General features: G+C 43.1%; 2 protein-coding genes across 8 annotated transcripts in view; one reads left to right on the plus strand and one right to left on the minus strand.

Moving 5' to 3' along the window:
- Positions 1-21835, minus strand: part of LOC135897552 (2-oxoadipate dehydrogenase complex component E1) — an 85352-nt gene that overhangs the window by 16296 nt on the left and 47221 nt on the right. For 3 of the 4 annotated variants that reach the window (XM_065426209.2, XM_065426208.1, XM_070521758.1), the window contains 10 exons: positions 8913-9027; positions 8710-8845; positions 8508-8618; positions 8239-8350; positions 8050-8147; positions 6486-6549; positions 6346-6419; positions 4967-5223; positions 3752-3827; positions 2980-3171 (listed from right to left, as the gene is read on the minus strand). In XM_065426209.2, coding sequence (XP_065282281.1) covers positions 2980-3171; positions 3752-3827; positions 4967-5223; positions 6346-6419; positions 6486-6549; positions 8050-8147; positions 8239-8350; positions 8508-8618; positions 8710-8757 — 1032 coding nt within the window. In that variant the 5' untranslated portion in view covers positions 8758-8845; positions 8913-9027. Of the gene's footprint in view, positions 1-2979; positions 3172-3751; positions 3828-4966; positions 5224-6345; positions 6420-6485; positions 6550-8049; positions 8148-8238; positions 8351-8507; positions 8619-8709; positions 8846-8912; positions 9028-9904; positions 10146-21835 lie in introns of those variants that run through there. The other variant, XM_065426207.1, reaches the window with a different exon arrangement.
- The window catches only part of LOC135897550 (girdin-like), a 57554-nt gene continuing 46049 nt past the window's right edge, over positions 10331-21835 (plus strand). For all 4 annotated transcript variants that reach the window (XM_065426203.1, XM_065426204.1, XM_065426205.1 and 1 more), the window contains exons 1-7: positions 10331-11181; positions 15289-15377; positions 15526-15631; positions 16661-16730; positions 18048-18331; positions 19413-19579; positions 20859-20940. In XM_065426203.1, the coding sequence (XP_065282275.1) occupies positions 11134-11181; positions 15289-15377; positions 15526-15631; positions 16661-16730; positions 18048-18331; positions 19413-19579; positions 20859-20940 (846 nt within the window). In that variant the 5' untranslated portion in view covers positions 10331-11133. The remainder of the gene's footprint in view (positions 11182-15288; positions 15378-15525; positions 15632-16660; positions 16731-18047; positions 18332-19412; positions 19580-20858; positions 20941-21835) is intronic.

Genomic DNA, 21835 nt, shown 5'->3' on the forward strand with positions numbered 1-21835 from the left:
GCGGTATCAAGCCAGCAATGCAACCTGCGTCAGAGTCTTGAATTGGTGCTTTGAAACATTATCATCAATGATTATACAATGAAAGTTACCTTGCATATGCCTAGCTAAAATACATAACTCCACCATTGTGCAGTATTTCTTTTATCCAGCAATCTGTAATTTTTGTTCCTCACATCACATTTCACAGGCTCCACGTTGGAGGTCAGCTATGAGTTTGTGTGGATGCAGTGGCGAAAGGTGACGGCATGGTGATGATGTGGTCAGTGTTAAATGTCAATTGAAGAGCAGCCAGCAATGCAGACTGTATGGAGCCCTGAAGTCACCCCATGACTAGGCTGTTGTTGAAAGTGGGCAGGCGTTGTCAACCATGAACCATCATTAATAAGCAAACAGACTCCTGGTGCTTCCGGTGAAGCGTCTGCAGAACTCCCTTAAACAGCTTTCCTGCCATTGATGTAGCAGTTGCCCAGATTGGCATATTACATCTGTGAAGGATATGTCACTTCACTATGTAAAAAAAGCTAGAATTTTACTGAGCTGGGTTCTTTTACTTTAACCATGTGTATTACAAAGTACTGATCAGCATAAGTAGCAGGGGAACCAACAGGCTTAATTATTTTTCTTAGATGCAATCTTACGAAAGCAACAGACAATTGAGCCAAGGGGAAATCAACTGTGGCTTTAACTCCTTCGTTACCATGCGCATTGAGCATGGGTCATATGCGTCCCATATGCGCGGTGCAAAAATTTAAAGGGGCCCTGAACCACTCCTCAGGCTTGGTGAAATAACATAGTCCACGGGTAGCATACGCTGCTGTGAACATCTCAGTCAAGTTTCGCTGTCATACGCGGTGCAAAGAGCTCACAAGCAGATTGCGAAGTCACCTTTCTCTCAAACGCTCTCTTTTCAACAGAAGGCCCGGTCCTCACTCTATTCTAGGCACACTATTTTGCCATCGGATGCATTATTTTGTCATTCCCTTAGACAGCTGCTATTGGCCAATAGCTGACATCAAGCTGCGGCCGGCTACATGGCGCAGACGCTGCTGCCACTGCGAGGTGCCGCCATGAGTTCACTGGCTAAGCGCACTGTGGCTTGCTGAGGAAAACCGCGTTTAGCTTATGTTTAGCGTGTCGTAGGCACCAAAAGCGGAAGTGGTGGCGTCTATGTTAACATTCAAATTGAAATTTGAACTGCGCGCCACGGTGACATTTAGAAGGCGGAGCGTTGCGGGCACACCCCATTGCGCCGTAGCCTTTGCAGTGCAAGGCATTGAAGAAGGAACAAGAGCACAGAAGAGGCCGTGTTTCATTGCCAATAACTCCGCTTCTGCTGAATGCATTGAAGTGCTTTTTGTGGCAAAGTGTTTCCAAAATAGCCTATCTTCACTTCAAATGCCTTTCGCCACTTCGATAAAAAGTGGGTCAGGGCCCCTTACTGGCACTCCTACGGACTTGCTTTTCCATCTAGTTTATTATCTAAGAAGTAAATCTTTGTTTCCTGAGTAGTACTTCTTTTTTACAAGCAGCAACAAGTTTTAATGGGGGTACAAAGAGAGTGGTTCATATCATTTGATTGTGAAGATGGCAAACGTTTCAGTCGCTGGACCTTTGCGTGAACGAAGCTGTTCTCATGATTCTGTTGCATCCTCAAGTGATTGTTTGGATGTATCTAGCAGCAGCGACTCTGAGTTCGAATGGAGTTCAGATTTTAGTTCGAACGACGGAGGAGACCCTCAGACCCACTCAGCAGCTTCCACTAGGCAGATTTGTTTTTTTTTTTGTAACTCATATTCCTTATGACTTTTCACGTGTTATAGGCAATTGATGTGATACACTATTTATGGTTCAGGTTTATTCCCTTGTTTGTTCTTTTTATGTAACCAACACAACAATGCAAATGTTTTATTCATTCTTCAATAAATTATGTTTTTCACAAATAATATTACATATTATTTCCCTAACATTTGTGTTTAATATTAAAATATTTAGAAAGTACAGTTATTTACCTTTTGATCGATATATAGCCTGACATTGTAACCACGATAATATTTTAATAAATCATTATGGCCAATTTTCCCACAGTAAGGAAAGAGTTAATTGAAACGTAGAAATTATGAAATAAAAATGATGCCTGCGCTTAAAAAGATGTTTTACTTCAGCTGATAGTGGCACTGGCTGCATTGCACTGGGTAACGCTCCCACAGTCAGACCTTGTACACATGCACGAACACCCATGAAAGTGGATGTGAAAACACCTCTCAACATAGCTCAGTTGGTTGAGCCTAGCACGTGAAATATGGAAGATGCAGGTTTGGCTCCCACAGGCAGCAAGTTGTTTTTCTCGTAGACTTATTTTCCTTTACCTAATCAATTCTACATTTCAATAAAAAGCCATGGGTAATCTCCCCTATGCTTTGGCTTCAAAATCTGTTTGCTTCCTGTGGTTAGGTCTGTGTGTAGGAAAATGCCAGGTCCCAATTGCCAGGCACTTGTGACAATGATAAGTGTAGGCTGTCCACAAGTTAATTTTGCCTATTTAGTCTGGGTGAAGCCCGCATGAATAGTCCTAACCACATAGCGAGGAAAATATGAGTATAGGAACTGCTTTCTGGCCATCGACAGCATGCCTCAAGTGACTTGCAATGCGTCGTGTGCTAGCATCACATGAAGTGGCTGAAGTGAAAATTTCCTGATGTCAACACATTCCAATGGTCACAATAAAACCTGAGCATCTCCAAGTTCAAAGTCACACAACTATAAGTGTAACTTTCCAATCCTCCCTAATCCGTGCCTTTCTCTATGTGCTCTTATATGCTCTATATAACATTAGACTCTCATGGTGCTCCTAATCAGAGGTTCCTTCTCTTGATGAAATGGTTCTGTGCACAGGACAAAGAAAGAACAGGCACACAAAAACACGTACTCATGAGAGAGCTGTTTTTTCCTACGTGCTTGTCCAAACAGAACATGGCTCACCTGCAGCTGCTTCACATAGTCGTTCGGGACGCTGTCCCTGGCATGAATTGCGTCATACATGAGTGGGTTGGTGAACGTGGGGTCATCCATCTCATTGTGCCCCCAACGCCGGAAGCACAACATGTCCAGAAGAACATCGTCATTAAACTTCTGTCGAAACTCCATGGCCAGCTGGGTTGCTAAGGCCACAGCCTGCAATTGGAAAGATTCATTACGGTGTTGTTGAGGCAGCAGTGCTAGAAAATTTAGAGCTCACTCAATGAGCATGGTTACTTGCAAAAGGGCAGGGAAGAGAAGTAACTAACAAAACAGCTGGCAGTCAACAGCCAAGCAAAGTATAGGTGATTTGAAGTAACATTATTTGTAGAGAGTTTAAGTCTAATTATTTAAATGGTAGGAAATGCCATAAAGGTTAAAAAAGAAGAAAAAGAAGGAGAAAAGCTTTGTGGCCAGTGACACTATCTCAGTTCAAAAAAGATGCTCATATGATGGTGATCATGATCATGTTCATAATTATGTCATGGAAGAATGGACAGAAAGTCAAACAACAATGCACCACCCATGGGATCTGAACCTGCAGTTTCAAAGACGGCAACAGGAATTTTGATGTGAAGCACTGTAAATGGCATCACACCTCGTGTCAAAAATGTATCCCGTACACATATGCGACAAAAGCCTGCACAAATAGCTCTGTACCTTTGTTAAAGAATGGCTATTCGTCTGGCCCTTTGAAACTTTTTGTTTCTGAGACTACTGGAAAAGTTGTGCATACCTCTGGATCATCTCCATTTACATGTATAACTGGAGCATCAATCATCTTCATGACATCACTGACATAAGCTGACGACCTGTCATAAAAAAAAAAAAGAAAGTCGTTTTCAGGGCACATAGCAGAATGCGAGGAGATCTGGGCTGCTGTTTTGTAGCGATGCCTTATTCCATGCTAATACCTTATTGCGCTACTCGTGTTCGTGAATGTTTGCATGCAATTAAGGCTTGGCCCCAGGCAGAGCGTCTCTCTGGCCACTCACAAAAGTGAAACAGTGCATAGAAAAAGGCGCCGCTACTATAAAATAGCGACTCTGCATTCCAATTCAGAATATGCTAATTCCCAAAACTACAAGCTTGCTCATCCAAGTGTTCTCATGCATGTGTTCCAAATGCATTCCTGATGCGACACACTAGCCAAGATGCAAGCACGTTCCGACTATTTTTGACAATGACAGTGGAGGGAAAAGGAAAGAGTTTGGGCTGCGTGTGGGTCTCATAACTGCTCTGAAGCATTGTGGGCAGCTGAGCTGTCCCTGCGATCTATTAGTGTTCTTCCTGGAGTAGGATCGACAACCGGGTTGGTCGGCTGCAATGTACACTTGGCTAGCGGCACCATTTATATGGTTATCAGTCCCCTGCGCTGTTCTCCGCTAGGCCACATTACATTCCTCACTTAGATTGCACATTACACATCAGATTCACATGACATTACATAACACATTAGATTACACATTAGATTCTTCCCAGCCTTAGATTGTTTGCTATATTTACCACCCGTGACAACCAGGCACGCTAGACACCACTATACCCTCATTCACTTGCACCAATTCTCACCAAAACAGATGCATTTAGGCTTTCTTTCTTCTTGTAAATAATGGCAGGTTGGAACCAACTGACTGAAGCATAGCTCCGTGACCTGTAACATACAAAACTGTATCTATTCTTATTTACACAGTGTTTTGTTCAATTCATGTATTTTGTAGCACCTTCCCTGCTTGCACTTCATGGTCACAGTGCTTTTATAAAAAAATAATAAATAAGTAAATAAATAAATAAACAATAATGCTAACAATAATGAAAATTATGAAAGCAATAATGTGCTACCGCTGTTTCACTCACTCTATTTCCTAATATTTATCTGCGTTTGTGGCTTACACTGAGAACAAATAAGCCAGAGCAATTTCCACAGCACCTCACAAGGTAGGAAGCCAGTCACCTGCCATAGGAGGCCGGTGTGGTAAATCCAATCTGGTTGTTGACCACCAAATGGACGGAGCCTCCCACGGTAAACTCTGGCAGCCGCGACATGGCCACAGTTTCCATAATGACGCCCTGGGCGGCAAAGGAAGCGTCGCCATGGATCTGGACGGCCAGCGCTGGAAAGTTGCCACCCCAGGCAGCCTTGGCGTACTTCGCGGGATCCAAACTTTGCAGACGGGCTCGTGCTTTTCCCACTGCCACGGGACTCACACCCTGATCCACAATGAGAAAAACGATGCAGCGATTTGTGCTCGCACATGGGCATGGTGTTTGGAGGAAATGAAGCGAATAATAGGCATAAGATGATAGGCATGTTCAGGTTAAGTTTTCTGACAAATCTTTGGTGCAAAAGGTTGGATGCATTTCCTTGCCGGTACGGCTACAAGTGCTTGTCATACTGCATACCTGCCAATCTGTGAACATTAAATTTCGTAAATAGCCCGTGGAATGCATAAAGGATGGCAGGGGAAATGGTGAGGAGATGAAAAGCTAGCATTCTTCCTTAAAGCCTGCCTTGAGCACTCAACTTTTGCAGGACACATACAAGCTTTATTAACGATAATTTACTTCTACATGCAACACTCAAGCAGCAGCAAACATGGATCGACAAAGCCTGACAAGGAACACATTGTTCTTAGATAACAGTGTTAGTAACCTTGCTGTTAATGATTTTGCGTGATTCAGGAACTTTTCTGTATGAACTTGCTCAAAGCAAGTGCCCCTTTGGCATTCCTTCACCACCAGAAGACTTTGAATGGAAAGTTTGGGGACCGATAAACCAAGGGTTTCGTGAGCATAATTAATTTTTCTTACAGCTGTGCAACATTCACAAAATGAGGCCAAATTTTCAAAGCTGATGGAAAATTTGGGAGAGTTGGCAGGTACAATACTTGGTAGGCTTGTTGTGAAATTACGGTAGTGTTTTTATGTGGCGTGAAGTACAGGAGGATGCCACTCCTCTTCAGGCTATAGAAGCATAGCAAGACAACAAGCAAAAAATGAAGTCATGTGGCTAAGACTGTCCATTTCCCCAATGACCTGTGTTTACCAATTTCCTAACCTTCAAGCTCTGATGTGAGAGAGATAAAAATGCAGCAATGCTTCGGGTGCTAGCAGTTACCAGCCGGCACAAACTAAAAAAAAAAATTCAGATACAGCTGTCTTCCTACTCATTATGACAGCCTTTGTGGTGATAATAGTGCTTTTACAACAATGCTAAACAAAAAACAAAAAGAAACAAATACCTTCATGAGGGCAAATGTTCACAGTATTTGAAGAGCACCGCAGAGGCACATAATACATGCTAGCATGAGTCCCGATAACTTTTGAGATTACCTCCAGATGTGATGGGTTTGGCAGCAGAGTCGCATGGATGGGACCAGGGTAACCTTGCAAATCTACAGATGTGCCTGCAATGAATGGAAAACATTGCTGTTGCAAATCAAAGACTCACACCTTCAATTTTGACGCCTTACTCAGGTGCGAAAGTACGTCTCCAGAACCCTTGATGCCAGCAGGAACTTCAGGCATGCCTTTCATCTGTGAAAACATAGGAAGGTGCGGGGAGAGGGGTTAAGAAGAAGTACGACATGCAAATAGCACTAAGACAATCACATGTACACAGACCTGTTTTTCTGAAAAACAGTAGTAAGTATTTTATAACCCGACAGGAAATTAAATCTGCATGTACACAGCTTTTCCTGGCCTTCTCCTGTATTATGTGTGCATATCACTTAAGCTATGCACTAAATATGAGATAAACATCAACCTACGTTACATTCGAATCCCTTTTAAATGTGATAGAAAAAAAAGGGGGAGGGGGAGAGCAAAAACAACAGTAGCATAGGAAAATTTTGGGAGCAGTTTTCCAGCAGATTGCCTGCATCCAATCAATGTATATGGATCAGATGCGGCAGCCTGAGGCATTTCTGAAGGGTTTGGAGTGACATCTCTTTACTCCGCCACCCCTATGCCTGCACCACTGAAAGGCAAGCATGGAGAGGTGTTTTCCAAGTAACATGGAATATAATTCATATGTCAGTCTCAATAGCTGTTCAAAAGGAATAGTACGAAGCTTGCTATCTAAATGCAGTGTAAGAAATGAATGCAGATGCCTTCAATGCAATAATTTATTTTTGTTTTCTTTTTTGATCTCATGTCTGATATCTTGTTCTTCCAAGGCCATTGCCCATAGTCATGCCCTATTCACAACAAAGTTGTAGTGATAAATTCAGCAAACATTTTCAGGAGTTTATGAGTAAAAGAAACCACCATTAGTGACTCTGTGATGGTACTGTTAGATTGTAATGAAGCTTTCTTTGATTTTGCATAACATGATGTTATGTTATTTCATAACAGTACTGCTACGTGGAAACATTCCTTTTGTTCACTGCTGTTATGCCCAAACCCCATGAGACCGATTTTGTGCGCGACGGCGATGTGCAACGGCTTTGAGCGACAAAACAGGCCATTGTGTAAACAGATTGCCATTTTTGTCTATCGATCGCTTGGTTCTGGAAATCTAGAATTCATTGTTCGTCCTCTGGAAGTGCTATGGGCACTTCTAGCCATTAGCCAATACTAGCCATTAGACTAGCCTAACTACGGTGGTAGCCTAACCATTTGACTAGCCATTAGCGCGAAGCTGGAACTAGATGTACATCAGTCAAGTACTACCGATTGTCGCACGGAACGAGCTAACAACTAAATTTTGATATGTGCAAGGATAAGAACCGGCTGCAAGACCTTCAGAAGTTTTTCACACTGCTCTTTACAGTAAAACACATCAATTTAAATTAATAAAGCATGCATCATGGCATTTTCGGCGCGTATTTGCTACGCTCATATAGGCAACACCGGGAAGACGTCGCTCCAAGTCGTCATCCGCATGGGGTAGGACTTAGGCAACAGCCATCTCCATCACATCGTTTGTCGCAGTCGCATGCAAGATCATTTGCATGGGGTTTATGCTTTAACTAAATGTATTGAGCGATAGCAAATGGAATGAGAAATAGCTTTTCGCATCTGGACACTTCATACCTTCTGAAACACTTGGACTGGTGGGAACTGCAGGAGTCCTGTGAGTAAGTTAAGCCGACCCCTGTGAGGCATGCCCACAACGATGTCTGTTACTCCAGCTGCAAATGTTGAACACCACAATGTATGCCCATGCTGTGACCTTTCTCAACAAAATTAATTGCAAGATTGAACTAATTAAGTGGTGCTCACTTTTTGGTGCTTGGCAAAACAGTTCGTAGAAGAAAGCCATCATGCTTTCGGCACCTTCTCCACCGTACCTTTTCACAGTCGAAAACTTTGCTGCCAAGTAATTATCGAAGACCTGAAAGGTTGAAAAGGAATTTCAATGTACTGCATTATGGAAATATCTGTGTATCTCTATTCTCTGCATATTATGCCCCTTATGGAATGCCCCCTTTCTAGAGTGTCTTTAAGGTAATGACATGAAACGAAAGGAAATAACATGAATGGCACATTACCTGTGACTTTAGCAAGATCTCTGCCATTTTTTTTCGCCTTTCAATAGGCGGTCTTCCTTGACTAACGAGACTCTCATAGCGATCTGCAAGCCATGTTCTTCTCTCTTCGTCCTAAGCAAGGGATAATGGTTAACAAATGAAGAACATACATTCATAGCTCATTTCATTTGCAACTTTCACTTGCAATTAAATATCCACATACCATGTGCATGAACTCCATGCCAAGTGGACCACAGTAAGCTGCTCTCATGTTTTCCACAATACTCTCAACTTTTTGCCCGGATACAGTTTCCGTAGGAGTGAGGTTGTGTGTTTGCAGTTCGAGATCCTTGACATACCTAGGACAGACATAATGTACGCAGTTAGCATAAACACATTTCAAATGCTAACGCTAGGTGCTCTTACTGTGTTGAAGGTCTTGTGTCAATGGGGTTGATGCTTGCGATTTTATGGCCATGCCTTCTGTATGCATTGATGAGTGCACAGATCCTCTGATCCTCTTTAGCAGCTGTATCTACAACTGGAAAGTTGGATGGAGTACATAATGAGGCTGAAGTGAGCAACGACAGCTGCGTAGCACTTTTAAGCTTTGTAGCAAGCTAGCGAGTATGGCGACATTTGCTTTAAACCGTGAATGTGCGTAACTGAACTGAGTTAGTTGCCATATAATGGGTTATAGAAGTGTAATGTCCTTGAAAATGTGAGACTGTCAAAGCTTGGAGTATAAGCATGCTATATATTGCACCATGCATGCAGCAGGTTTATCATAAAAATATTTTTTTTAAATAGGGAGAATGAAAGCTAATTATGCAAATTATGCAAATTAACCAATGTTTCCCAGGTACAACTTTGAGCTTAGAAATTAATAATGCATTGCATTGGCAAAAGCAACTGCAATACGTGTTGGGAATGACAGTAGTGTGTGTGTGTGTGTGTGTGTGTGTGTGTGTGTGTGTGTGTGTGTGTGTGTGTGTGTGTGTGAGCGTGCGTGCGTGCGTGCGTGTGTGTGCGTGCGCGTGCGTGTGTCAGTTAACTTGGAGCTACAATGCTACAAGTACACGCTACTCGGAGCACTCTGCGAAAAAGTTGTCATAAATTTGCTCATTCTCTTGTGGTCTCTATCCGTGAACTACATGTTTTTCACCTGTGCTTCTCACAACAGGTGTATTATAGAAAGAGGCGCAACATATAATGCCGCCCACAAACGAAGCGCGCCGCGTGCCTCTCGCCGGCGGGAAGGTCGCACGATCGGTCATTAATTTTGAAGCGCTCGTCAGAGCTTCGCGAATCCGCGCGGTTTGCACATCATGTCGGCACATATGTGACACCTGTTGCGCACGCGTCCATAAACGCGCGTGGCGGCCGGATATACACAGTGTTGCAGGTGTTCTACGTACGATCTTTGGAGAAGCCCCCCGTGTAGTTCATTCGCTGCAGCCTGAGAACGTGCCATCGCAGAAGTCGTCTGCTTGCCACGTCTAGGCGCGCGAATCGGTTCATGATGACTGCTTGATCACTCAGTGGCTCATTCCAAGTCGCTTCAGCAGGCTGGTCAGCGAAGTCCCGGCGCGGCGTCAACGACCTCTTTTGCGGCCGGGGAGTCGGTCACCACACGGGAGCTGACGATCGTCGTCGGCCGCCGCCGCCGCGGCTCGTTTTCCCTCTCACACACGTATACTACCGCAGAAGGAGGCGCGTCCTTGGAAGCGCGCAACCAGTGCGGAAAGCCGCAGCTTTCGTTTCTTGTCCTGCGATCGGGACGAACCTTATCAGCGCACTTATCTTTATTTGCGCTGTGGCTTTTGAAACCTCAGCTCCCGAGGGTGGAGGTGGGCTTCCATTGTCTGCGGTCGCTGGCTGCAGCAGCCTCTACAGCTGCATGCATCGCCATAACTTGGGCACCCACAGATATATGATGATCGGCCCACGTATTCATCATTGCCAGAGTTCTTTCACAGTTTTCGTGTACAACGGGGGAAAAAAATTGGCTTGCGGCTGTTCGTAGGCGAACGATAGGCTGCATATACATAACGGGTTTATTAGCGGGTCAACCGAATGAAAGGACCGGTTAGCGTCAGCACACGCGAGCTTCCACGGCCGCAGTCAGAATTTAAAAGCTGCGATTAGAAACTGACCAGGCGTCACGTTTGCTATGACCGTTTTGACCTGGCAGGTTACGCCCGTAGAAAGTATGAAATAACAAGCGTATAAACCTTCAACCATATGAACTACCCTAACAGTGGCAGCGCAAAAATGACACGGTAAAGAACCAAGACAACCACAGAGCATACGTCATTTCTTTTTCGCTACCACTACGAACTCTACTCAAAAAACGTCGCTCCACTCTGCATCTCATCATCATCATAAAAACTTTATCGTAAGACTGAGGAGTTTCTCCGTAGTACGTCCGTATACCGTAGCTACCGTAGCCGTACAATCCGTACGACTTCGGCGTGATCCTCCTCTCCCCAAACTATCGTTCTGCGGACGCCGCTCTCTGGCGCTAGTTGTCGGTTCCTCAGCCAACATGGACGATGGCAGTACGGTTTCAGCAAAAAGGGACGAAATTGGCGTTTACTTGCCATCGATCTGAGCCTGAAAGGTGGAAAAGTACCGCAAGTTCAGGATGGCTAATGGCGAAGAACTATTCCTCCAGTCCCCTCTAGCTGCGTGGGTGAGTGATCTAGTTTTGCGTGGTGCCGTCTCACGATCGCGATCTCGGGGGGGGGGGGGTGCTCGAATTCGCGAAAAGAAAGTACATAAAAAAAACATCGCATGGGATCGAAATCGAGACCTTACGTGCTCCTGAGGTCGGAACAAATGCCTTCTTTGGCGTACCAAGTTCTTCCACGTCTGTGGCCGCGATTAAAAACTAGAGCAAGTTGCTCCTGTCACAACGGGCTGTCAAGTTTAGCGTCAGGTGCAGGGTTTGTTTATGTTGTTGTATACCCATTATTTCTCCTTTGAGCTACGCGTGCGAGTTGTGAGCAGAAACTGAAACGAGCGCAGCATCGACTTCTCCGGGCGGGATTATGTATGCGGAGCTCTGTTTCTGGTCGGTGTAGTTGCACAAGGAGCTGGTTCCGAGTTACCGACGTGGTGCGACAATTAAGACAATGGCTTCTTTCAGGCGTGGTTTTTATTTATTCTTTTCTTTCTTGAAGGCACCTTTGCCGTAGGTGTGCGACAAGCACATGGTCACATGGTGCTTTTCGGATTTTGCAGGCTTTTATGCCTTTGTCGAGCACGGTCGCTGCACTCCTTTCGTTTACAACTTTCAGTTCCAGTTGATCATCATCTCGCCGCCTTCGTCCTCCGCGGTGCGATCTGCGCTATCCTTTCGCTGATGGATTTTACTGATTGTTCCTTATGCAGCAGACGTGCGTTTGGACTGCCTTTTAATGCTGTGAAAAAGAAATATAGTAGCTGGTCGGATGTGGTTTTTAGACAGTGTTCTTGGCTTATGCGAGCGGATGCTGCTTGCGCCGTTTCACACGCCTCGGCACCCAAGTTGGGTACGCGATTTTCCAAGCTACAGGGCCGCCGCCTTCCTTTTATTCAAGGCAACGCGATTCTCCGACCGATGAGTTAGCGAAAGGGTCACTTGCTAGGCGGTGGATTACGCCTGGGTTAAGTTTACGCTTGGCTGAACCACTCGCGGTTTTGTTTGGTCTTCCCTTCTTGATGGCGTAATAACCACTACATTGGGGGATTGGCCAAAAGTCAGATATGGCATTAGAAAATTCGTTTAGCTATCACTAAAGACAGCGGAAATGTTGGAAAATTGAAGGACTGAAAAATAACATATGAACAATGTATCAAGAAAATTGTTTTGAAGCTAATAAAAATTTATCTATGGCTGAGCAAACATTTCTATGAGAGCATCGAAGAGAGATTGTTGCCAGAAAAAGAATATCCATAATGAAAAGATTTACCCAAGGTGTCTAAATCGTGAGTGTCGAAGAGAGCAGGCTACGAGAAAAAGAATATATCCATAATGAAAAAAAAAATTGTGGCACAATAAGAAAAAAAAATTGAATGTCTCATCGTCTCAACAGAATGGGTTTGGGTGGAAGGTGTCAGACCAGCCTTGTGATGATAAAACTTTGAGACACATGTATCCAACAATGTAATTGGGTAAAAATTGCTTCAAATTTTCAAGGGTAAAATAATCTTTTGTGCCAAGAAGATAAGTGTGATGCTCAATGAAATTAGCTATTGCTGGGTTTTAAAAGTTTCTTCTCATTCTTTCTTGTGACTGCAGCATGTGGTTGTGCGAGAGCACATGGTCAGAGCGACTTGCAAGATTTAAGTGTTAAAAGGAGCAGAAGAAAGAAATAGAGAAGAAAAGAAAATGCGATGCTTAATACAGATGACAGCATTGGCACATCGTGCACTTTCTCTTCTCTTCTTTATATATATACAACGTTTCGGCCGTGCCACAGCCGAAACGTTAAAAACATTGAAGATGCAATTTTCGTAAGTGTGCACCTTCGCTTCTTCAACTATACATATATATATATTTTTTTAATGTTTGATTTATTAAGTATAATGAACCAACTTGCCATACAGCTGTTCAGTTTACATACCAAATTGTGCTAACAACTTATTGAACGTAATGACAGCAAAGAGATGAAATGAGAAATTTTTACGAATGACTGCTAAAGCACTTCACTGCCAATTAGCTCTGTAAGGTGGGAAGACAGTCTTGTTATTTTAAGTGTGTTGGAGGTGGCCATAGCTAGTGCCGTTGAAGATGCTGTACTGGACCAAACAAGGGATGCCGCTGAATTTTCTATGCATTCTGTTTAATGGCCTGAAAGGCAGACACCTCTGAGAGAGCATGACACACACAACCATCTGTGTGTGTTTGTGCATGCATGTGTTGTGTTATCTGTGTTGTGTCTGCTTTTTGTACCATAGCGTTAAAACGAATGCATAGAAAACCATAACAACTTGCCCAGGAACAAGTCTGCTGAGGATTTCACTAGAGTCAATGTTTCAACAAGGGGGCATGTCTTTTTCAGTGCCTCGACGAAGCCAATTCCCTTGTTGAAGCATTAGCTCCATGGAAATTCATTTTTTGATCGCTCTTGATTACTTCTCCTTGTAACATAATATTGGTGTAAAAAAATTATAGTGCTAGAATCTACAAAAAGGTGAAATTTTTGCAAAGCCTGGGAACATAGTCTCAAATTCAGAGCTGCAGTCTGAACTGAGAGCAACCAATGCACTCTTTCATTCAATTAAAGACTGCATGAACTTAGCGGAACTAGAACTTTTTTTTGCAGAGTCTGCATCATATATGTACTGTTGCAGAGTCTGCAACAGTACATATGTAAAGCTATGCCGTCCAGTGGCAAGGGCGTTACACAGCAATAGCTGCAATAGTATTGCTGAATTAACAAGACCAAATCCTGACAACCTTTAACACATCCTAATTATTACTGCATATCTTGGCCTTGCTTTAGTTCCTGTGCTTGTATATACAGTCGGCTTTACTAAGCACTTCATTGAAGCTGAGAAATTTATTGTTCTCAATTTTGTTTGTGGACTTGTCAATTTGATGTTCTTTTCATAAAAGTGGAAATGCATTGAGTTTATAGCTCTGTAGTGACAACAGAGCGCAAAAATTTATTCCCTTGCTTTTGAGCCAGACTTTCTTACTCCAGACACTTTTCATGCCAGTAAGCAGTCTTTCATTGATGCTATTTGGTATGCTATGATAAAGTGGGAGGTGTGTAACAGTATTATGAAGGAGACCATGGGCAAAGACCTGCTGCATACAAAAACTATGAAATTCTCGTTCCACTGTTACTCATAGCTTAATTATGGAGGACATTGCTATGCTCACTCTGCTTAAATACTCTCCTTTGAATAATCCACTTGTGCAATTTAATAGAGCTATGTGACACTACAGCAAGTACACATTCATGTTCATGTAACTTGCTGCTTTGTACAAGAATAAAGCACTGGGCCAAGTCAGCTGTGATGAGTGTTATTCCTCTCCCGCTGACAAGCTGTATAAGTGTTTGTTATGCCTTAAGGTTAGGAATCAAACACTTCCCAAACAAACATCTTTTAACTGAGATTTACATACACCTGTTGCATATGTGCAAAAATGAAAAAAAAGAAAGGAGTTCTACAATCATCTTTACAGCTGCAGCTCCTACGCAACTACAGCAGATCTACTTTGCATTGTCACATTTTATTGCACACAAAAATTCATGCAGAAGTGTGGCATCCAATGACATCTGAGACCAATGTAAGCTTCACCGCTGTTCTCTTGTTTATGGCTTTGCATGAATGCTTGCCTTCACAATTGAACCAGGTAACGTGTTCCTGTTGCTTCAATGAGTCAGAGTGCACATTTCAGGGAGCATCTGGAGAAGTAGAAATCTGAATACTACCACTGGTGCATAAAATTTTGGTGATATGGTATTGTGGGTGGAGGGGGGCGTATCAGTTATACTGGAAGCTTGTTATCAAAGCTGTTGCCCTGAAGGTTTTGCAGTCAAGGTTTGAAGGGCAGATGTGTTACAAAGTCTTTCTGAAGAACCAAGGCATTTGGTAATTCAATAACTTTGGAACTACACAGTTTCGTTTGATTTACTGGAAAGTGTTTAAGAGGCCAACATGTTTTCATGGCCTTGCAGGTCAGCTCACAACAAGGAGAGTATTGAAGCCACCTTATATAATCAGGTGGCTTCATCATAACTGTGGAAGGCAGCCTATAGACAGTGCAAGCATTACAAGCTGGCTGTTCTTTTCTGTGTTGCAGGTCAAAACATTTTACGATGATGACGGAAAGCCATTGGACTTCAAGCAGCTCTGTGATGGCGTCTTTCTGCACACCGTCTGGCTGCAGATGTAAGCGGCTCACTGTTGTTCTTTTGTTCTTGCTGTGCTTAGTGGAAAAATAGCCGAAAAAGGCTCAATGTTTGTTGAGCAGAGGACTTGAGGAAAAGAACCAATTGACGCAATTTTTCTTTTTGTCTTTGCATCTTGCACATTGCAGTGACGCCCATCCCATGTACTCCGGTGTAATAAATCCAGCTACTGACATGACTGCTCGACTACGAAATCTCAACATGTTGCTGCACAACATCAAGGTGTTCTACGAGGTAAGACTTCACTTTTCTTGGAGAAAGCACGGACACAAAGCTAGGATGCAATGTAGGTGCCGTAAGTTAAAGAAAAGTATAAAACTTCCCTCTGTTTCGTTCCCACTGCAGCCAATACCAGAGTGTTTTAGTGCGACAGGAAAGCATTTTGTTCGACCCTCATCAAAATGCTTTTCAGCCCCAAGCTCAAGCACTAGCGATGAAAGTTTTAGTGTAGTTCTGCATGTCGCACATTGCAAAAGATTAGATTGCCATATCCTTGTGACAGCGAAATGAAATACTCTTGTGTGCTCATATGAAATAACTTGCTGTCTCATCATCATTGCCAGTCGTGCTGCCAAAATTGTGAATCTCAGAAAAAGTATTCGCTTCTACGCAGAATAATTCAAACTAAAAACACTACAAAGACACAAGTTCATTTGTGCCACCCTGCGTCATGGTAGTTATGGCTCATGGTAGTAGTTATGGTAGTCATGGTAGTTATGGTAGTTATGGAAGCACTTGAAGTGCTTCTAATCAAAAAGGTATGTCACGAAGAGCATTAAATTAGCACACATACTTTCTTTTTAAGTGAAGCAAAAGCCAGTGCTACCTACATTTTTCCGAGATTATTGAACTGAATAGTATGCTTACTACAAATGTTTGTATGCATTAAAGTTTGTCACGAAAATCTGAAAATTGCAGACGCCAGCAATGGACAAGGCTAGCTCCGCATTTTGTTATAGCACTGTGGGTTTCTGATGTTACTTTGCATGTTGCATGCTGCTGCTTTATGATATAATCATCAAGCTTCTGTCATCCTTTTACCAATATTTCATAACAGGTTGTGCATCAATGAGTTGTGAATCGTTTAAAATTGTAGGATAGGTGAAGTGTTCACGTTGAGCAGTTGTGCTAATGCATCAGTACTTTCTATCTTTACCTCAATATTGCATGCATAAAAAAATTTACAAGTACTGTTAATTCAACAGATATCTTGTTTGTGCAACAATTGCTCGCCTAACCTTATAACCCTGTTTATTGGTGCAGGAGGTCCTTGAACAAGTGCTAGTTATGCACCTGCCTAATGTGGTCAGCATTGCCAAAGCAACCTTTGATGGTAAGTGACAGCTGAGATGTTACTCAGTATCGTTACCTCCTAGAACATGTGAACAAGATTTTAACACAGCACAAAAATTTTTTTTATCAATGAGTCATGTTTTAGGCATTTGCTGATCTTTTATTTTTGCACCAGGAAGTACTGAAGAAAAGCCAATGTTAACCACTTTTTTTTTTTTGATATAAGGTACAGATGAAGACTACTACCAAAGAAGATTGGTCTTTCAGAAAGTTAGATAAGCTGAATATTTTTAGAGGTGAACTTCCACGACTGCTGCGCAGCAAGAAAACAAAAAGTGTGTGGGAGCTTAAGTCATGGGCACAATTTAAACCCTTACACGCGGTACATGTGACTAGTCATTTCATAGCACCCTATGACACTCTTGCAATGTGCTCTACGTTCTAGTACCAACTGAATGCTTGGAGCACATTTGTTTGGTTAAATTAAAGTGCTATGCTCCAGCTTGGAGCACTCCCAAGTTTCATCCAAACCAAGTTTCATCCTGGTAATGTGACCAATACCCCACAGAATTTCGGTCACATGTCTGCTGCAGTTTCTGTTGCGACGGTGTCTGAGGTGGGAGTTACGCATGGGCCTTGCGTGTCTACCCTGTTAGTTTACAGCAGAAGCTGCAGTGATGCATTTCCATTTCCCAGTTTCAGTTGCTCTGGCGAGCAGCTGTACATTTCGCTTGGGCAGGCTTTCTCCGGCCCTGATCTTGAGCAGGTTCGCATTGTTTCGGTCCGAAGAGTGTGGTAGGAGCCAGTCAAACATGCCATTAGTGCATACACCACATTTTATGTTGCTTTCACAATGTGCAGTTCATGGAGGCTTATTTCACTTTATATGTAAAACTTTATACACTTCATATTGGCGATTTGCAATTTTTCCAACTGAAGTTTACTGTTTGCCAAGGCCCATATTGCACACCTTCACTGGGCAAAAGGTAGGCCATGAACAGCTCATCATCACCACCATCATCATCATCATTATCATCATCGTCATTATTATTATTATTATTATTCGAACTTGTGTGCGCAGACAAAAAACACGGTAGTGGCCATAGCAGCAAGTGCAATTGGTGGTTCCCAAGTTTAAGATTTGAGATGTCTTTCATTCTTTCAGTATCTTGTCATTGTGCAGTATGGCTGAAACTAAATCTTGCAACAATGTAAGAAAATTCATTAGGCATCTTGTGCAAAGAACAATATTACAGTGGGAGTGTGCTGTACCTGTATGCAATTGTGGCAGTGGAGTGCATCTCAAGTGAAAGCAAAAGGAAGTGAGGTGTAATGCAAGTGGAATTGTCTTTTACAGAAACCAGTGAGCAGGAGCTGAGTCGTCTGCTCCTGCTGATGCTGGGCTGTGCGGTACAGTGCGGCCGTAAAGGACGCTTCATTGAAGCCATTCGAAGGCTCGACTTGGCCACCCAGGCCTCCCTGGCCGAAGCAATCGCCTCCATCACCGACAATCCAGATTCAGTCTGGACGAGGGACTGGGGCCGACTGGAGACCCTGCCCGAAGCTGACCGGCCGCGCATGTATGCCACTCTAGTCCGTCACGTAGCCACTCTCTCTCGACAACGAGACAGCGCAGCGCAGGTTTGTGTGAGCAGTGGGGCGAGTGTGTTGACTGCTTTGACTGCTCGTTTTGCCTTCTCCATTATGCTGTGTGAAGTCTTTGCTGGTTTTGAATATGGTAATGGGCACTGAAATGCTCACTGTGTCTTCTTTGGGGTACTGTTTATGTGGTTATACATTACGAGTTGAAATACAGAAAATTGCAGTTTTCTGTGATTATTTCTACTGCTGCGTTTAATTTTCTCCAAGTACTGAAGGATTGCTATCATGAACAGCTATCATGAAATAGCTTAGCATTGAAACTTTGAAAGAATGGCACAAGGTTTGGCAACTCCATTTCCTCTTTGCTGGCAAGTAAATGAGCAGAGAGTTTGTCGTGGTTACACAAATGTGGAACCAAATAGTATCGCCACACTGTCTGTTGTCCCGTCTGTTACAAGAACAAATATATTTTTAATACTTTTGCCCTTAAACAATAAAAGAATGGAACAAACTGCCACCTGAATTGTTACCACTAAAACCATTGAGCTTTTCGATTCTTGATATTTGACTTAATATGTGTTGTAGTTTGCGTCCTTTATTGTTTATGTGCACTACACATGATAAAAGTGTTTTTCTTTCCTCCATCTGCTGTATAACACACACAAAAACACACACACACACCATTTGTATGTCAGCATGCCAGATTAATTAGTGCCCACAAAATTATTTAGTGGATTTTTGATCATTTGTGCTTCATAAGCATGCCCTCATGCACATTTTATGTTAGCGGCATAATTTAAGATGATGATGATGATGCTTTATTGAGAAGTTGAATTGTACAATCATATTTCATCACAACCCACAATGCCTCTGAGTATCTGACTCATCAGGCTTTCATCAATGACGGCACAAATCATTGGTAGTTCGTAGCCACTGTAGCAGTAAAGTTCGTTGGCTGTGTCCTAATTACAGTAGTTGCAGCAAATCGAAGGTGTGAGATGAAGGCCGCATGCACAACACCAACGTGGGTAATTTGTGCTTTGCGTGTCTTCTGCATTGCTGCCCATTCCCATTAACTTGCACAAACATACAGCTCACGTCGTGTTGTCTGACATTCCAGCGCCTTGTGAACCTGACCTTGGAACAGGAGTCGAGTGGCAGTGTCGATGGTGCGGGCGATCAGGTATGGGGCGGCTCTGATGCTGCGTCACCCCAGGCGGCTGACTCAAGGCTAGGCGTGGAACTAGCCGACACCAAGGCGAAGCTTCGCCGCTGTCAACAGGAGCTGTGAGTTTACGACCCTCTTACTTTTTGACCTCATAGCACTTAGATATTCAGCTGAATGTACCATTGATGTTTACTCCATACTTTATGTTGGTATACGCCATTAGCGTGTACCATTAGTACCATTAGTACCATTAGTGCTTTAATTCCTTCCCTGCCATGGACAAGTTGGGCCTGTCCATGTGTTTCTAGTTAGAACAGCCGAGGACGAGCTCAGCTTGTCGATAATATTCATTTTCTGGCAGTTTGGATTTTCTTATCAATGATATGCTTAAGCTTTCTTTTATTATTTTCTTGGATAGCAGTGTTAAGCACTGTTTGCAATAAATGGTTGACATTTTGTAGAAATGAGCGCCTAAAATATTGCCAACATTGTTTCTTGTGAAAGATTCTCAGTGAGAATATTTGACCATTTTTGATCAGAATTCGGGATAATCAGTTAACGTGGCATGGAAGGGGTCAAGTGTGTTAGAAAAACTGGGCACTGAAAAAAAACAGATTTAGCCAAAAGAAGTGAGGAAACAATGTACTGTCTTTTCCAGCAGCTGGAAAAGCTATTCACTACACTACATTTTTTTTTTTTTGCACGATCTCTTTCTTCTGTGCTATGATATATGCCTGAGTTTATATGACGATCAAACGTCAATGTATTACGCATTGGCTGTCTTCATTCCCTTGAAACCTCATGACTTGTGATGAATTTGTGGCGTGTTGAGATTGCTAGGATTTGTGAAAATAAATGTGATTTGTCAATAAATGTTTTTCTCAGTAAGGCTAGTTTTTTTATAGCCACAAACAAACTGGCTTGACCATTGTAATGCTTTTTCCCGTTGGCAGCTGGCTGCTGGCCAGTCAGCTTGCTTTCAACTTGCAGAAATACTGGCTTGTGGATAACTTGGTATTGTAACCCTGTATGCAGAGTGGTAACAACTAATTTATTAGTTCTCATGGAAGCAATTATTGTAAAATTACTCTGCATCATCTTTACACTATTTGTTGCCTCACTGTGTTTGGGGCATATGCGGGCCACATTACATATGACCGGTGTTCTGTCTGCGTTTTATTCCTTTTCCTTGTTTTGTTTTCTTTTGCTGTGGTCGAAACATCATTTCCTGGCAAATACTCGCGTGCTTTCTGGTTAATAGAGGAAAAGCGGCAGCCAAACATTTGCAAGGCCTCGCTGAATCATGTTTTGTCCTGGTCTTCTGTGAGAGTTGTACAGTGTTCATTGGTGGTCTTTACCTGGCACATGCTTTGAGCTGTAATTCGTATTGTACTGCAGAGAGGAAAAGCTTGAAGTACTGTCCGAACAAAAAGAGGAGCTCAGTCAGCTGAAGGAGGCGATTGCAAGGTTGCGACAAGAGGTAACCAGTCATGTTTTTTCTCCCTCTTTGTTAATGCTGCGGTCATGTGTAAAGGAGTTCAGGGGACTTGTGTAGTATACATGTGTGCTTGTGGGTGTTTGAAATTCATGGAGGTTGTGAAGTTCTCAAGCTCAACATGGTGAACAGCACAGACAATGGCACAAGTGAACAAACAGGGCAGATGCACCCTTTCCTGTTTGTTCACCTGTCTGCACAGTTTGTCATGTTAAACACAAAACTACCAGCTCAGTTTAGAACCCTTGTGTGCCCAAGCTACCTGTGAGCAAAACGTGAACAAGGTGAGTGCAGGAGCCACTGTTTCGTGAAGTGGACTTGTCTTCTTCAAGGCGACGTACGCTTTCCTCACCACAGTATATATAGGTGGGGTTCTTCTAAAGGGGAGAGGGTGTGAGGCGGTGCACCCTCCCGCCTCACACCCTCTCCCCTTTAGAAGAACCCCACCTATATATACTGTGGTGAGGAAAGCGTACGTCGCCCTGAAGAAGACAAGTCCACTTGTCGAAACGTTGGCTCCTGCATTCACCTTGTTCACGTTTTGCTCATCGTCTTGAATTTCCATCTCCCGCATTCGCCGTGTTTTTCCTGGACAAGCTACCTGTGGCATTTAGACTAACATTACTTCTGAAGTCGCAAGCGGCCGTCTGTGGTGTGTGCTAAGTGTTACCACGCTGTTTCGGCTCAACCTAATACGGGTGTCACTTGGTGCATTTGTGATTGGGATCGAGCCCAACCGGGATAAAATTTCTCTATCGCAGTTGGCTCATTTGCGTAAGCTGTGGAAGAGAGGTAATTTCAGTTAAGAAATTTGATCCAAATCGGGCTTGATCATTATTGAAAATGCACTGTGTGACACCCGTATTATTTGATAACCGTG

Source organism: Dermacentor albipictus, chromosome 7 (genome assembly GCF_038994185.2).
Source record: "Dermacentor albipictus isolate Rhodes 1998 colony chromosome 7, USDA_Dalb.pri_finalv2, whole genome shotgun sequence".
NCBI classification, from domain to species: domain Eukaryota; kingdom Metazoa; phylum Arthropoda; class Arachnida; order Ixodida; family Ixodidae; genus Dermacentor; species Dermacentor albipictus.